Genomic DNA, 16,984 nt, shown 5'->3' with positions numbered 1-16,984 from the left:
TTTACTACAAGTTTTGGGTTCCTAAGTATGTATAATGTTTTGGTTGAGTTGGAAAATCCACATCAGGGCATTCTGTGGTGTTGGTTTCTCTGGCATGGATGGTGGGATTAACAGGGCACATTGGTGAACAGCATAGCACCTGAGGCCCAACTTATGCTAGGTACACACTTTAGGTTATTTTTGTTATATAATTCATTATTCTTCATGTAGATTATGGTTAATATTCTTCTTAATTGTGCTTCTTGGTGTAGAAGCGTTGTTTGTTGGAGTGAAGAACAGCCCTGTGTTTAAGTGTTAATCCAAAAAGTTCTGAAAGTAGAATGTATTTATTTTCATAGAAAAGACACGTGGAGGTTTTTCTGTAGTAGTAATAGCAACTCTCAACAGCAGTTCTTCATAATATTGCATTTAGAGCTCAAGTCCTATGAGGAACTGCTGAGGGAGCACCAGATGCTCCCCAGCTTTTTTCCCCATGGCCAAAATGAGGTTGAAGGAAAACCTTATTGCTCTCTATATGTACCTGAAAAGAGATTGTAGACAAGTGGGGGTTAGTGTCTTCTCTAAAGTAGGAAGTGACAGGACAAGGGGAATTGGCTCAAGTTGTGTCAGGGAAGGTTTGGGTTGGATATTAGGGAAACTTTCTTCACTGAAAGGGTAGTCAGGTATGGAACAGGCTGCCCAGGGAAGAGGTGGAATCAACAGCCCTGACAGTGGTCAAAAACCATGTGAATGTAGCACTAAGGACATTGAAGTGCTGGGTTAACAGTTGCATCCAATGATCTTAGGGGCCCTTCTCAACCTAACTGATTCTGTGGTTTAGTACTGAATGCAGCATCTGAAGCATATTTGTAAAGATACCATGTTAACTATGAGTTTAAAAGTATGTTCTGAACAGTTGCATCTCTGGCCTTCCCTGGTATTGTCTCAAAAGAGGTGAGCAATGAGATTGTTGAGACAAAAGTCACAAAATCATTAGAAATCGCAAAATCATTAGAAGCTTCATAGCAGATTTTACAATGTCATTTTCCTATTCTTCAGAGAAAGACTCAGTTATTATTTGAGTGTTAATCTTCTAAAGTCTGTGATACTCAGAGTCATGAGCTCCTCAGCCCTGGATAAGAGCAGGCACTCCCTGACTAAGTAGCAGTGAGTGATCTGCCTGTTCCAAACCAATGCATAAAGCTCAGAGGTTTGTCCAGTCAGAATTAACAAAGGAAGAAAGAGTGTGCAGGGACCTTAGGGTCAACAAAGGTTTACTCAACCCTCCATATCCCTCTCTGTTCTTTCTCTGTTGCTCATATTTATTCCCTTGCCTCTCCCCAAGTCTGCTTGGAACTGCCAATTAGGCTCATTAGCATCTCCTCTGGGATTCTCTCTGCAGCTCTATTTCCATGAGAGCTGGCAGCTGTGGGAATGTGAGGGTTCTGGAAGAAGGCCTTTCAGCCTCTGCACTGTCAAGTATCAAGTGAGTTGCATGTCTGACACTGGAATTAGTAGGGTTCAAACTTCTGGAGTATTGTTCTTGTGGGCTAGGTGGCCCACAGCTGTTTCTAGATTGGTTTGCTTTAAATTAAATCAGGCCTGCAGATTTAATGAAATTACTCTTTCTTTTCTCCCATATTTGATCTCAGCCTTTCCATAAACTAGAAACAGAGCTGGTTTATAGAAAATAAGAGAATGGCACAATATTTTTAACAGACAATTCTACAATGAGATACAATTTTAAAAACAGAGCCAAGACTACAGGAGTCTGTCCAACAGCCAGGCTGTTCACCATTCAGGAAAAGTTTTTAATATGCTGATCTCCGTGAGGATTCTTCCTCTTTAAACCATCAGACAAACCACCAGCTGCAGTCCCTGACTTTATTAACTTTCATAAAATAGTAATGTACACTAGTCAGCTGTGGATCCTGGATGGCAATAAATATTTCAGAAATGCCTTCATCTGATTTCTCTGGCTCAGAAAGGGTAAAACTAATCTTGGCCTGTTTTAACAAGCATTTTGAACTTTGAATATGAGAATGTTAGATGTAACCTAATAGAGGAACTAATAATTTCTGGTTTGGACCATAGCAGAGGAGAAATATTCACATTAAGTTATTTGTAAAGCTTTGTTTGAAATGTTTTGCATTTTCACTAGCAATTATTATGTGCCACTAAAAGGGAATGATGGGTTACACTGGTCTAAATCTTAATTTTTTTTCTTCAGTATTTTCATGACTAATATTCTCTTCATTCTGAATCTTTAAGGAAATTCTAAATGGGGCAGGTCCTACTGCTTTACAAGCTGTTTTTCAATGTGTTGCTGTTGTATTACTAAAAATAGGGAAAATGTAGAAACAAGGATGTCCATTAAATTTTTGCAATATGTAAAACCAAGGGTTGCACTTGAAGGCAAAGATAACTTGAAGCATGACCTAGAAAGGTCCTTTAACCCTATGTTGTACTGTTGCTATTGCTCCCAATGCTTCTGAGCAGGGAGAAACTACAAGGACAGATAAATAACTCAACAAATCATGTTAATTAGAACTAAAAGATTAACTGGGAGGGAAATCTAGTTTACTCATGATTAGAGGTTTATTGTGGAAAAATCCATTACAATCAGGAATTTATAGGTCTTCTTAAGTCAGAGTTTAGAGGCCATGTCCTCACTTTATGAGGCATTGAGGACCTGAAACTCTCAAAGGCAAACGCATTCTCAAAATGTAAAGCGTTCCCCAAAATTGCATGTGAATACCTAATGTTCAGAATAATCTTAAATCTTTAAAACTAGGGAATGAGTTTAGGGGTTAAATTTTGGGTTTTGAAGAGAGGCAGGTGGAAAGGTGGGACCTCTTCAGTTTTTTATATCTTTGAAATCTGCTGAAGCACTCTGAGTGTGTGCCGTGTGACAGAACACTTTGTTAATTTTGTGCTGGTTATAGCTTTTTATTTGTGTTAGTGTTGGCTGTTTGATGTGTATGAGGAAGAATACAGTCGATGTTTTATATTGATTTTCATCAGTAACACTCAGAGGTACTTACTGAAACTGTGCTGTGCATTTCCAAGGGGTTACTGCAATTTATCACAGTTCATTAGATCATAAATTCTTTGAAGCTAAGGGCTATCTTTTTGATGTTTGTGCAGCCTCTAGAATAATGAGAGAGAGGCTGTAGGTGCAACCCTGATGCAAATAGTCATAGATCAAAGCTCAGAAAAAGTAGGCAACAGAAGACCTTGGACTTCTCTCATGAGCTTTCTTCTCAGTTGGGATATTAAATGATAATGCAGATAAGAAATGGGTGACTTATTATCCTCAGCTTAAAGATAAGAAACAGTGGTAATACTGAAGGTTTTCTGCTTATCTGCCCCAAATCTCTGTTCTCAAATCAGACCCCAAATTTTGAACTCTGCTTTTATACCTTGAGCTCAAGATTAAATGTCTTCTCAATACCTGCTCTTGCAGTGAAAAGGATTAGGTTGCTATTTAGGGAAGACTCCAAATCCTTATGTGGAGGATTTTTAAATACAGAATCAAACTTTTCTGAATCTATGTTCACCTAATGACATGAGGATCACTGTAATGATCTAGTCTAGATTGATTTTACCACTTCAGCACCAAATGGAGGTCTTTTATTGGAAAATATTATTTTTTTATGAAGTAAGAAGTGAAAGCCAATATTTTGTTGGATTAATTGCCGTTGTAAAATAATTTTCAGATTACTTTCCATCTCAGTTATGTTCTCCTAAAAAGTTCATCCAAGATGTTCATCTCATCTGCTGGTAGATCTAAAGTCATGATAATGGTGGTTTCATTTCATATCTGATGTTGCCAGGTTGAAATATTTTTGCATTTTGCTAAAATAATCAGTCTAATAAGAAAATTCAGCTTTCTATTTTATACTGTTCAGTGGGAAAACTATCTTCTGTGTTTTAGTAGTGCTCTTCACATTTGTTAAATGATAACATAAAGAGACAGTTATTTCTGTTCCAAACAATTTTTTAAAATACTCTCATCCGGCCAGATTTTGAAAAAAACTGTGTTATGGATATTCTTCAAGTGCCTGAAGGCCAGGTGTTGAATTATGGTGGTCACATCTGTTTTATAGCTGTCTTTTATGAGAGATTATGTGTAAAGAAGGGAGTTTCTTCTGAAAAACAGATTGATGAGAGACAATATAGACAGGCTCATAAAACAGAAATCATCAAGAGAAGACACTTCCAGTTCCCTGGAGGAAAAGTGGAAGATCCAGTACAGCTAAACCAATGGAAGGTGCTTTTCTTGTTGAGGCCCATTTCCTAAGTTGTCCTTGTTTCCAGAATCTGTGCTGGAGTTGAAGAAGAGGGATTTAGAGCAGGGTTTGTGTTCTGTGCAGCAGCACTTGCACAGACAACAAGGCAGAGGTATGTAAGGGTACATTCCCAGCCTTGGAAAGGAAGATTTCTAACGTGTTTGTGTTTTCCCATTAAAATTTTGAATGCAATTCCCAAAAATCCTTGACCAGCTTACCTTGTGCTCTAGTCATGAACCCATAGTAGATGAAATCCCTGTTGAGCTGCTGTGGTTGCAGAGCCATTTCCTCTCCAGCCCCTGCCATTCATTTGCTTCTCCAGTTTGCCTCCCAAAAGTTGTTTTTGCCCCTTTTTAGTCCAAATAATCAAAGCACTCAGAACCAGTGCAGGTTGCCCTGTCCTTTTTCTTTTTTTCCAAGATACCCACTTGAAGATATTTTGTCAGAATTTCAATCATGTTGCAGTTTTAAGGGAATCTGCTTTGTTCCCTGTGTGTTTATCTGCTGCATGGACCTTTTCTCCCTTCAGAATTAGTTTCTTCCACAAGTAACTAATTTGATTTTGACTTGGCTATCCCAGTCAAATACTCTCTGAAAATTTCTGAGTGTTCAGTGAATATAGCAGGTGAGAAAGATGTCTATATGTGTCATTCATATAAAACTACCAAGACCTTAAAGAAGCAAATGGAACTTAGGAAGTAGTTTCTAGGAGCAAAGAAAAAAAAATCCTTTTTAGTTGAGCACAGACATTTTCTTTTCCACTTGTATCGAATGCTGATATTAATTTCTGTGAATGTAGTATTTAATTTAGCATATTCATGTAGATTAGCCATGTGATTGTGAATTGCATTTTGCATACTCACTCAACATATTTTCCCACTGAAGTTACATTACTAATAAAACATTAGGCTTATTCTTTTTTTACTAATTAAGTGGTTCTTAGTGTAGGAAATCTACAGTTTAGGGAAAAAAAATCAATCAATCAATAAAAAAAAGCAACAAAGTTTCACACTTCATGTTCCTGTCCTTTAACTCTCCTCAGCACCTGTATCTGCCCCATGGTGTCTATTATCTTGCCCACAGAATGTATGTATAAATTATTTATTGCACTCAAAGTTAAGATACTAGATTTTAAGGGTGATCTTCTCTGGTAATGATAGCTTAAAAAAAAAAAAAAAACAAATTGAGGCTCTGTCCAAAATTTTGGGTCCTTTGAGAAGCCAACCAAAATTTATATTGTATTTCCAAGCTGCTAAAGCATTAGCTGCACACATTCATGTCTCTTTCTTCAGAATAGTCCTTTCCTAGCGTGCTGCTTGTCCCCTGTTTGACAGCACATCGATTCCCTGAATCAAGAATTAAATCAGGAGTCATTTATTCTAATTATGGTGCAGAAAGCCTTGCAGTATTAAAAGTCCTGATTCAGAAGCAATGCAGTGTCCTTAAAACAGGCCATTTCTTATTTCACAATTAACTGGAAAAGGTCTTTAATAAACTGAGAGTCAGGGACAATAGTTATTTGTTCCTATTACTGAGGCTATTTGTGTTGAAATGAGGATTTTGTTCCTAACTGTGACTTCAGTTTTTGTCCCACAGGGAATTCCCGTATCTGTATTTATAATATCATTGCGTGTTTCCATGACAAAAGTTGTATTGCCATGATAGTACAAGTTCAGTATTATGTTAGTCAAGGACAAGGGACGTAGAAATTAGATCAAAATAAACACAAATGGGAAACGTCTGTGGAATTTCATCTCTGCTTTTATAAGATATTGTTAGTGTTTTCTGGTACTGCAAGAATAACTGCAATAGTTTTTGATTTGTATTAATTAACATAGATGTACTATTTATATTTATATAAATACATCACAATTTCTTCCAGAACTTGTAGAATTTATTTACATTGAGCAGAGGAAGCCTATAAGAACTTTGTGTCCAGCTTCAGTTGCTACAAGCTTAATGCTCAGAATTGCACAATCCCACCTTGAACTGGCACATGGAAACTCCTGGCTGGTTTGGTGCATGTTGTTATGAAAGAAAGAATCTGAAGCCTGTGCTCAGAGCCCTTCCTAACAATGAACTCATCTGGGAAATATCTCTTGGAAGGAGCAGCTGCTCTCAGTGGTGCCATGGCCTCTTTGCTCCCCTGGCTCAGAAGTGCACCCCAAAAGTTCTGAGTGCATCAAAATGCTCCTGGTTTTAGAAAGCTTCTCTTTATCGGTAGAGCAGAGTGGTTCTGTCAGTTTTCTGAATTAAGATAGCTTTGTTATCAAATACTTGACAGCATATCTTGGTTCTTCATAAGGGTTTTTTGTCTCAGTTCAGTTTGCACTCTGCTTTGGGGAGATAGACCTAATATTTGTATCAGGAACAACAGTCAGCAGGATAGATGGAGCTTGACTGAGTTCAAGCTTCAGCTTGCTGTATTTGTAAAAAAACAGGGATGGTTTCAGGATGGTAATACAGAGCCAACCAGTAGGTGCTGCATTCAGAGGAGCAGTGGGGTAATGAAAACCAGGGTGATAACTCAGCAGGGCCAAACTGTCCAACCAGGACAGCAGCTTTGGATGGCTTATGCTGGGTGTTCAGGTCGCTGTGATGCAACTTGGCGTCTTAGATTGCTGTACCTTTAATTGTAGCATTTTACTGGAGAGGTGTGTGTTTTTTGAGGGGCCAGTGGATGTGGGAATCTGTCCTTCCCATTTGGGAGTGCTGAAGAGGATGATCTTTAACCTCAGCTTGGGTAGGGTAGTGGCTTTACACAAGTAATAACAATTAAAGGTTTTCTCCTAGAGCAGTACAGTGAAATTCCTGCTGAATGGCCAGGGTTCTGGCTGGCACCTGCAGAGCTGAAGGGGGAAGTGAAGCAAAGTGGTCTCTGTGCTCTGGAGTTTTTAACACTGCATTTCACATCTGTACAAAGAATGTAAGAGTTGTTGCAATTTTTCATTTTTATGGTTAAGGTAAATTAAATCACTGCATTGGCAACTGGTTCATGGAAATAAAAAGTAAAAAGCAGCAAATGGTGTCAAATTTGTTACATTAAGATATTTGAAAATATCTAGGACTTAATGAAAAACAATGTTTTAGTACATTCAAGGGCCTCCTTTGACTTTACAATTTTCATGAAGAAATTATGCTTGAATTAAATCAAGGTGATGTGGTGCAGAACTAAGTCTGTCTAGTTATGAACATGTAAAGCTGAAAAATCTGTCCACTCTGTTATTCTTTACTTCTGAAGCTCAAAAATTTGATGTATAGAATAGTGAATATGAATTCTTTTTAGGTGGCTTTCTTCAGTGAAGATAAATTAATTTATTTTTGTTTTTTTTTTGCTGGAAACAATCCAGTCAGGAATATAAATTTTCCAATTGAGGCATTCAAGTAGTGTGATGTGTCTTCAGTTAGTGTCAGACTTTTCACATTTGAATATCCTTTCTGAAAGAAGTGTCAGGTTTGATAATTAGGTCTGTTTCTGCTGTCTTGATACAGAATGGTTCTTGTGCACACCTTCACTGAACTTTGGTTCAGCAGTGAAAATTCTTGTAAAACTAAAGATGCACTGCAGTTTAAAACTACCAGTTCTTAATTCTTGGAGGGCACAAACTAAATGGAATCTAAAATAATATGAAAGTAACAAAGGAGGGTTGCAGGAGCTGACCAGGATGTTATTGAGCATCTGTGGCAGGATAGCTCAGTCATTTCCTGCACAAGTCAGAAGCAATTCAGGCCACGTGTAGGGTCAGGCTAGATGACATTTTTCAATACTGTACTTATTGGATGGGTTTTCTCCTGGTAGTTATCCTTAAACTTTGAGGCAGTATCTGGCTGTGCTATGGAGGCTCTACAGAGTTGCTGAGTAGTGGCAGAGGAGCAGAAGATGCCATTGTTTGGTGTGTCAGTAGCGTGTGGGTTGAAGTAAAAGAGCTGTAGGATGTAAAAGAACTTGAGGATGGTGTCTTTGGGTTACTCAGATATCTTCTGCTGCAGTAAAAGGATCTGAAAGTTTCTCCTACCAAAAAAAAAAAAAAAAAAAAAATACATATATATATATTATTTATATATAATAATATATATATATTATTTTCACATGTGTTAAAAGCCAAAACTGGAAACACAGAGTATGTCCAAATTTAAGCATAGTTGATGAATTTAGAAAATGTGTCATTCTTTAATTTGCTCCTTCATTTTGTCCAGCTTCTAAGTAAAGGATTCTTCTATGTGAAAGCTAAAGAACACTGCAACACACATGAAGAAAGAATGCTATCAAAAGAACCTGTGTGACCCAGTCACAGCCAGGGAATATATGATGAGAAATTATGTTCTCCAGTAATGAATTTGCTTTCGCTGCCATTTTCTCCTGCCCTTGTTTATTACATGCCAAATGTTATCCTTGGTTTTATTTATCAGCTATGGGAAGTGCATCTGGGATTAAAAGGACAACAGGCCTTCAGCATGATATACTACTAGTATTAGCATCACTGCCATTTGTGCACTGGCAAAGTGCTCCCTTTTTAAGCCCTTTTCCCATACATCAGAGTTTTTTAAGAATTTTCTAAAGGTGGCTTGGGTTTGCTCCTCCAAGCTGGACTATCCCTAAGAAATATCCCTATTACCCTCCTGGTTCTGCCTCCTCACTCAGAGCTGGAGTGAACAGTCAGCTTCAGCTGAGGAGAGTGTGGAGCTGGGCCAGGGAAACATTCTCTGCTCTCAGTGCCTGAGGTGGGAGCCAGGCTGGGGCAGCCGTGCTGGTCTCAGCCTCTGCCTGGAGTCTGGGTAGCTGTGGGGTGTCTGCTGGGGGTGTGTGCAATGGGAGAACAGGGAACACCATCCCCTGTGCCTGGCTGATCTTCAGGCTCAGTCTGACAGCTCTTCATGGCATGGCTCAGTGTGAGCTGTGCTTCTGAACTGCTGGGGAGATTGATGGGCTGAAGAAATGCTGGGTGGTTTCTCTTGTACAACTGGTGTTTTCTCTAGTGGCAGTTGACAACACACGTGTTGCCTTTACTCTCTGTCTGTATTCCAGCCTGTTTTTATTTCCCTTGTGGTGGCCCTACCTGTATTAGCATCATTTTGTCTTTAGAATTAGATGCTTTAATACAGAGCAAGCTGTGCTGCAATTGGATTCGATTTTTTATTTTATCCTTGTTGATAGTCCCCCTTAGTATGTGACCACACTGGAGAAGATTTAAGTTTTGATCATTTACCAAGTGTGTCCTAAGGTCTTCTGAGGTTCTGCTTACAAACAAGCTGGTTCTGGTAGTACAAACATATATACTCCTATGGTATTTTTCTTTTTAAGTGCTACTTTCCCTTCTGGCTGCAGTGGGGCTTGAGGAGGAATGTGACCTTGTGTCATTATTCCATTCTTTGGCCTTTAGGGTTACACCAAGCTGCAATCAGCTGACTTGGCCCACATGTCAGATTTCTTCCAGTCAGCAGCTCAATAATTTCTCTTCTTAGCAAATCTGAACATGGGTTAGGAGACAGGTATAGGCAGGATTAGGGCTGCCACATGCCCTCAGTTCCTCAGGTAGCTTTGACAGAATATTTCTAGGGATTCCTCTTTCCAGACATTTGGGCAGGAGCCACCATCCAGGTGAGATGCACTACTCCAGGGAAATGTCTGTTGTCTCTGTCAGGTGTTCGAAGATGTGTTGGGTTTTAGTTACCAAATCATGTTCTTTATTACTGATTAATGATAAATCAGGACTGAAAGACTGAAATAACTGCTTGTACATTTGAAGGAGGAGAGCTCTTAATTACTGCAGTTGTACAGAATACAAGAAAGTACAAATTAAGCCTGTGGAGCTTTTTGAACCTAATTGTTTTATGATCCTTTCTGTAACACTCTCTTTTTTCTCCCCAAAGAATTCAATAACTTATTAAATAGATTTTTCTTTCGGCATATCTTAATTACTGTAAATATTTTCTATTGATGGATGAAATACCTGGTAATATTTAATTTCCATTAGATAACCCTTTTTTTTGTGATTTTTTAATTGTCCATTCATCTTTCTTCTTTGCCAGTAGTACTTGAACACTCCCTCAAAAAATAGCTCTGATTTCTTTCCTGTGTCAGGGCCACCATTTGTGCAGAACATTAGATGTCAGACAAGCAGGGGTTATTCAGGGAGCGTGCAGATGTCTGTCTGATGCCACTTTGCCTTACACTCTCATGTGGTGAGTTGGATTTCTGCTCTCATTTGAGTGGCAATCATGCCTAGGAGTTGTTTTTAAGGTGGCACTAGGAAAGTGCTCTTCAAAGGGGAAAAATCCAAACATTTATGTGCTCTGGCAAAAACATGTCTTTGTAGAGAGCCAAGGAAGCTGCTGCAGATGAGGAGCTGGACTGTGGGGTGGGGAAAGAGAAGGAACCCAAAATACCAAGTTTTGTTTGTTTTATGGTCCCTTCTGCTGTTTGAGTGATGGAGAAGGCTCATGAGTGCAAGGCTGAGCAAAATGTCTGCCTGGGCTTATGGGGTGGTTAACAGCTTAGACATTTGTTCAAAACTGGTCCCACTTCTCTTTCATTCTTGTGTTATACACTTGTTCTGGTGTTCTCTCAGTGTGGATACATTTGTCTTCCTTTCTTCAGTAAATCAGCATCTCTGTAGAACTGAGGAGGTACAAGGAGCTAATTTGTCAAAAGCTGGCAGCAGGTATCCTGTCATTTTGCATTGGTTTTTTTCCCCCTCTATTTGTTGTATGAATTTGGTAAGTACTGTTTTCATATAATTCCATTTAAGTCTGCATAAAAGAGAAACTTCCATGTTCAGGAATTTCAGAGTAAAAAAAAAATGTGGCACTGTAAAAGATTTTTTTTAAGATTGAAATGTGATGACAAAGGAAAACAGATGTTGTTTTATTATTAAAATATCCTACACTGCTCTCTACTGGAAGAGTGGAAGTCTACATTAAATATTCAGAAGTGCACTTAGAACTATTTCTTAATCAAGAGTCAAGTCCATTAATTTTTTTTAGTCTGGTAAAACTAACATTTTCTAAGCATGTATAAAGTTGTTCCCCCCACTAAACTTTGATGAAAAGCACCTGGATGTGCTTTGCATGTAAAGCCAATAAAATGTTGAGGGTCAAAATCTAAACTGCCAGGGAAGAATTACTAGAGATCTTCCTGCTAATGTTAAGGAAAGAAAGTGCACTGCTAACCTTAACAATTCACCTGGCCTTACTAAGACCTCCTGGGCACATCAGAGCAGCAGCACACTAGTCAGAAATGTAAGGGATTCTGGGTGCTTGAAGTTGTCTTACATTTCAATTGACTTTTAATTGAGCCAGTAAAGTAAAAGATTATTTACCTTTCATTTTAATAGGTTCTCCAGCCAAAGTACAACTCTAAAAGCAATCTAATAACTTCACAATGGAACTGGACCAAAAAATGTCTTGTTCATGTTCATGCATAGGGAAATGTCACCTACATTCTGACAAAGATAATCCTCACAAAGGGTCTGTCTGATAGCTTGTTGCGTTAGAGAGCCCTCCTGGCCATTACAGGGCTGAATTTTCTCTCAGTTGCTGTCAGTGATAGAACCTCTGTTGATTCAATATGTTGAAATAGTGTCTGTTAATTCTTTGCAGCTGCTTTATCTTGCATATCTTTGCATGTGGAGTGAACACATCTGGTTGTCTGCTAATATTCGATCAGAAACAGTTTGATCTGAGGAGTTTGTCTTGTACGTGGCTGGCCAACAGCTCATTTTCTTCATGGCAAACATCACTGTACATTAAAGGAACACTTAAATGGACCTGACTGATAGGAGTGTTGGCCTCAAAAGTTATTTCTGATTGCAGACAGCTTCAAGTGAAAAAAGAATGAGTAATATATTAGGGAAATAACTGCTCATCAGTTTTGTAGGGAATATGTTTGGGAGAAGGGCAGACTGCAGTAAAGAATGTGGTAAAGAAAATTGCTTTAGCTTGCTTTATGTTATACAAAATATTAAATGTCATCTTCCAACTTTTTTAAGTATCGAACAAAAATTCAGTATGATCATGATGAACTTAACAGTAAACAACACATAAATATTTGAGTCTCGTGGCATGCCTAAATTATGTATTGTGTCTGTTTAGTAGGCATATTATGCATGGAGTACACCAACCTCAAGAATAATCTTTCTGCGAGCTGCAGACAGTAAATAGATGTAGCAGTCATATGTAAACATTTTTCAGCTGTATTTTGTATTTGAACACATTGCTTATGTAAAGAGCACTTAAGCACTTAATGTGTTTATTAGTTTGCATTTAGGACTAATAGTGAATGATCTAAAGGGAAACTTATTTTCTGTTTCCCTCTTCTGCAGTGAAGTGTAGGAGCTGTGTTAGCTTGACTCTCAGGAACCACTTAGGTTTCATATGCTGCTTGTTCTGCATGAGTCAAGTTGCAGAAGGGAACCTCCAGTGCTGAAAACAAGCACTGACTTGCCAAGTTCCCATCTAAAACTCCCTAAAGGAGCCTGGGCTTGGAAAGGGAGGTTTCACATTTACCCCTTTTGTTCTGAAATTTTTCTTGTAGAAACTCTCCCATGCTGAATAAATGTATTATTCATGCCACAGCTGGACCAACTTCCTGATACAACAAATATTTGTTCTTTGTGTTTGTGTGAGATTTGGTGAGAAAAATCTGCTGAAAGGACTGTGATGAAATGGCCACCTTTCCATTTCATGAGGGTGGTGAGTTGGCTGTTGGTGGCTTCCCCCAGAAACCCTGGTGCCAGTATGTCTGCTGTGCCAGGGGTTGTACAAACTGCACAGTGACCTTGGCACCTGAAGCCTCAGCTTTGCAAATGCATCTGTTTGCTAAGCTTAACTATCATCAGTAATACCACAGTAATTGGTACCTCAAATAGAAAATGATGATAGATGAGATGGAAAAGGTACAGAGCATATAAAGAAGCAAGCAATATAAAGCCTCCCATTAAAACATTAGCTGCTTGTTAAGGCTTTATTGCATAGTCATTCTTTTGTTACAAACCTGTCTTGGTCTGAAATTCTGTCTATATTTTTCCCCAAACAGAACAGTCCAATTAATACAAATATTCAGAATATCTCCCATTAATTGTTGGGGTTTTTTTTATTACTCTTACCAAGAAATTAAGAAGGGAAGTCAAGCATAAAATGTGTAAGCAATTTTAACACACCTGAATTAACAAAAAGTACAATTACAATTGAAAGGGTTAGAAATAGATACAAATAGTGCAATCCATGGTATAGCCTTGTAATTTTTCTTGGTATTAACACTAGAATTCTTTCTTGGTATTAACAGCTACAATTCTTCTTTGTATACCTGTATTAAATGTGTCTTAATTATTTTCCTCTGCTTAATAGTTTATTATGCACAAGCTTCCATTCCACATCCAGCTCAAAACTGCTGAGAGCAATTGAAATTTTAATGGTGATGCTTAATGTCAAAACCAACACTCATCTGGAAGAGAGTGAATGACTTACAGAATTCTAGTGGGTTGTGCTGTAAATGCTGATCTAAGGCTCATGGTGTTTCTATATTCTCTGAGTCTTGGTTGTTTATTGCTTTCGTAACTTACTGAGCAAACACAATGAGTTTTTGCTTCAGATTTTGTTAGTCTTTTAAAGTGCTTTCAGCAGTTAATCTTTCTGCTTAGAAATCTACTTCTCCCTCCCCTCCATGATCATAAATGGTAATTTCTGATTTGGGGAACGTTACTATAAGCTTTAAAATTCAGTGACATTTAACAGATTCCCCAGCTGTGGCTGGGGAGTTTGATTTTCTGAGGCAGTAGTGTGAATTAGCATGAGGTACAAGTTTCTGGGAAAACTGTATTTGTGGAAGGTACTGTTTGTGGAAAGATTGGAATTTACTGAATACAGCAAAGATAACTTCATCCTTCTTGGACTGTGAAGCAGAGGAGAGTTCTGGGAAAATGATTGATTCTTTCTTAGCTTTATCAGAGCTTGGTCATCTGAATGGAAGTAAGTAAATAAAAACTGTAGGGCAGCCCTGTGCCCTCCTGGAGAAGCAGCTGCCGGCAAGGCAGCACAACCTGGAGCATCTCTTTGTGTGCATGATCCAGTTCCACCAGAGGCCTGGCCCTGAATCTGCATTGAGAACTCCTGGGCTGCTGACACTGGTGCTGGTGCTGCCAGTTTGAAAACAGCCCAAGGATTAGGAAACAGCCAGGGATGAAGCAACTGTCTCAGCTTCTCCATGGGCAGCTGTGACCTCTGTTCTGCTCACTGAGCCTTGTCCACACTGGCAGCTCTTGTTTCCTGTGTTTCTGCAGGATTCCTGCTCTGTGTCTCACATACCTTGGGGTGCTCACAAACTTACAGCAATTAAACTTCTGTTTCTTGTGTTCTGTCAGGTGTGGTGGGTCTAAGTTTGCTTGTGTGCAGATATCTGGTAATGTTGGTGTTTCAACCTTCCTCTTAGACTCTTATCTGATGTTACCTGCTGGTTTGGGTCTTTTTGCTCACATGTATTCACTCATCTTTCCCTTTCTGTCTCTGCCATGTCCAGTATCCATCATGTCCAAGAATCATTCTTCCTTCTCTACATACATTTTGTGCAGCCATCACTTTTCCAGGCAAGATCGCCCCTCGGTCTAAAGTCATCAGAGATGTTGTGTGAGGGACATCAAATCCATAGCAGAGCCTTCTGCTCTGTTCTTCCAAAGCCTTGGTCTCCTGGCTGGAGAACTGTCATCACAGAGAATATTGGAGCAGATGTGTGTGATGTTTTGATTTACACTGTTGGTTTCAAGGTGGCATGTCATATTTCAGCGTCAGTAGCAATTATCTAATGAGACTTCATTATTGGTGGAGCTGCAGACTTTCTTTGCAGGAGTACCTTGAGCACACTGGCTGCACAAAACATGTTTGGAAGGTTTAATCGAACTAAAAACTCCAGAGTTACTTTGTTTAAGTTGTCTGTATCTTGGCAAATTTAAATCCCTTTCAAAATGGCTAGGACTTAAAAATTGTACATGTCTCTGTGTGTCGTGGTACATGGAAAAGTGTACTTTAGGAAAAAAGGGAGGGTTTCTTTTCTTGGAGTTATTTTAACATATACATGTACATGATGTGACTTCAGTGTGAAACCTGGGCAACAGAAAATCTATGAGTGTATCACACAGATGGGCTTCAGGCAGAATTATCATACATTCTGTAGCAGCACAGTAGAGGGCAAGTGTGACTGTACAGAAAACAAAAGCATTTCAGTGTACAAATAAAGAAATAAGGTCCTTTTGCAATATTATGTTTTATATAGGTTTTCATTAAAGCCTTACTTGGTAAAAACATGAATTGTAATAGAAACTACTTGAATATGAATCTTCTTTTACATAAGCTGGAGCCTAGTTCCTATATGTTACTATACTAAGCAGCTCTGAGAGGATCATCAGTTCTTTTAATTTATTGTACATCGTGTATGAATGTTTCAGTGACAGAATCCAAATGATTGGCTCGTGTTCATTCATGGGAAGTATCTTCCATCTGTATTTTGTGTGCATTTTTAAATTTTTTTCTAAAAAGAGTTATTACCAAAGTGGTAATTTCCCTGTGGAAAAAGGTACTTGAACTTCTAATTTACAGATTTGCATAGGATGGATTTTTAAAGTCAATTTTGATAATGCTAATATTAGTATAGAATGTAATTCTTGTTATTTTCTTGATTAGAAATAGCTGTGTGAAGGTTTTTTATTTATCAACTACTGACACAATCGCCTTTCCAAAATGCTGCTTGAAAATAATTGGAAAATAAGATTACTCGGGTTGATGAGGCCTTTAAATGCATAACTTATTGCTCACAAATGACAATTTTTTCAGTTTCTAGGCAGTACAGAAGTGGAGCAGCCCAAAGGCACAGAAGTTGTAAGAGATGCTGTTAGAAAATTAAAGGTAAGAATTTTTAATGAGGCATAAATGGAATGTGCTCTTAACCTCTTTTCTACGACACTTCTTAGGTTTTCTAGGTGAATTCACTGGCTCTAGAAGTAGTTGCTTTTACTAATCTCTTCAGTGTGTAGCATCTTCCTTATGTCTGTATGGTCAGGTGTTCTGCTCTTACAATATTTAGCTGTCCTACAGATTTTACAATAATTCAGAAATATTTATAAAGTTACTGTATTTCAATGGCTAATGCTTCTTCTTCGGGCTGGTTTAGGGCTTCATTGGTACAAACTGAGGTAGCAAGAATTTGTTTTATCTGCCATCCCCAGCTATGGCTGAGAAAATCAGGCTTTTGCAATTTCCTCTTGGCTACATGTGCTTGGGCACCAAGGGACTTGGTGGACAACTAAAAATACCCGAGTGCAGTGACTTGCTGAGGGTTGTTTTCAGTTAACATGGCTTTGCCTTGGCTGCTCTGAGCTCTTCAGACACAGTGAGCTGGGGCAGGGAGTGCTGATTGTTCCAGCCCACTCCACTGCCCTGTTCCTGTGGAATCGCTTCATGCTTAGCTGCTCTGAGCTATCGGCCCTTCAGTTTACTTAGATGTCAAAAATCTTCTCCCTACTATTGCATTTTTCATAACTTTCTTGCAGACTTTTCATTATTTGTTTAGACAGGTTCCTTGGAAATGAGCAGATGTGGGGAGTCAATATTGAAAAAATTGATTGCGTTCCTACCATACTAAAGAAATGCAGGAAGGAAACATGAGATTACTCATGTAGCTCAGCTTTCAAGGCTCAGTTTTCTCTTGAGAAAGCCATCTTTACAAG

The 16,984-nt window shown here is 38.6% G+C and overlaps 1 protein-coding gene across 3 annotated transcripts in view; it reads left to right on the top strand.

The window, feature by feature from the left end:
• The window catches only part of GULP1 (GULP PTB domain containing engulfment adaptor 1), a 145,670-nt gene that overhangs the window by 89,326 nt on the left and 39,360 nt on the right, over positions 1–16,984 (top strand). For all 3 annotated transcript variants that reach the window (XM_050976787.1, XM_030241596.2, XM_030241592.2), the window contains one exon: positions 16,092–16,163. In XM_050976787.1, the coding sequence (XP_050832744.1) occupies positions 16,092–16,163 (72 nt within the window). The remainder of the gene's footprint in view (positions 1–16,091; positions 16,164–16,984) is intronic.

This window comes from Serinus canaria, chromosome 7, assembly GCF_022539315.1.
Source record: "Serinus canaria isolate serCan28SL12 chromosome 7, serCan2020, whole genome shotgun sequence".
Taxonomy (NCBI): Eukaryota; Metazoa; Chordata; class Aves; order Passeriformes; family Fringillidae; genus Serinus; species Serinus canaria.
This window is presented reverse-complemented; position numbering and strand designations above follow the sequence as displayed.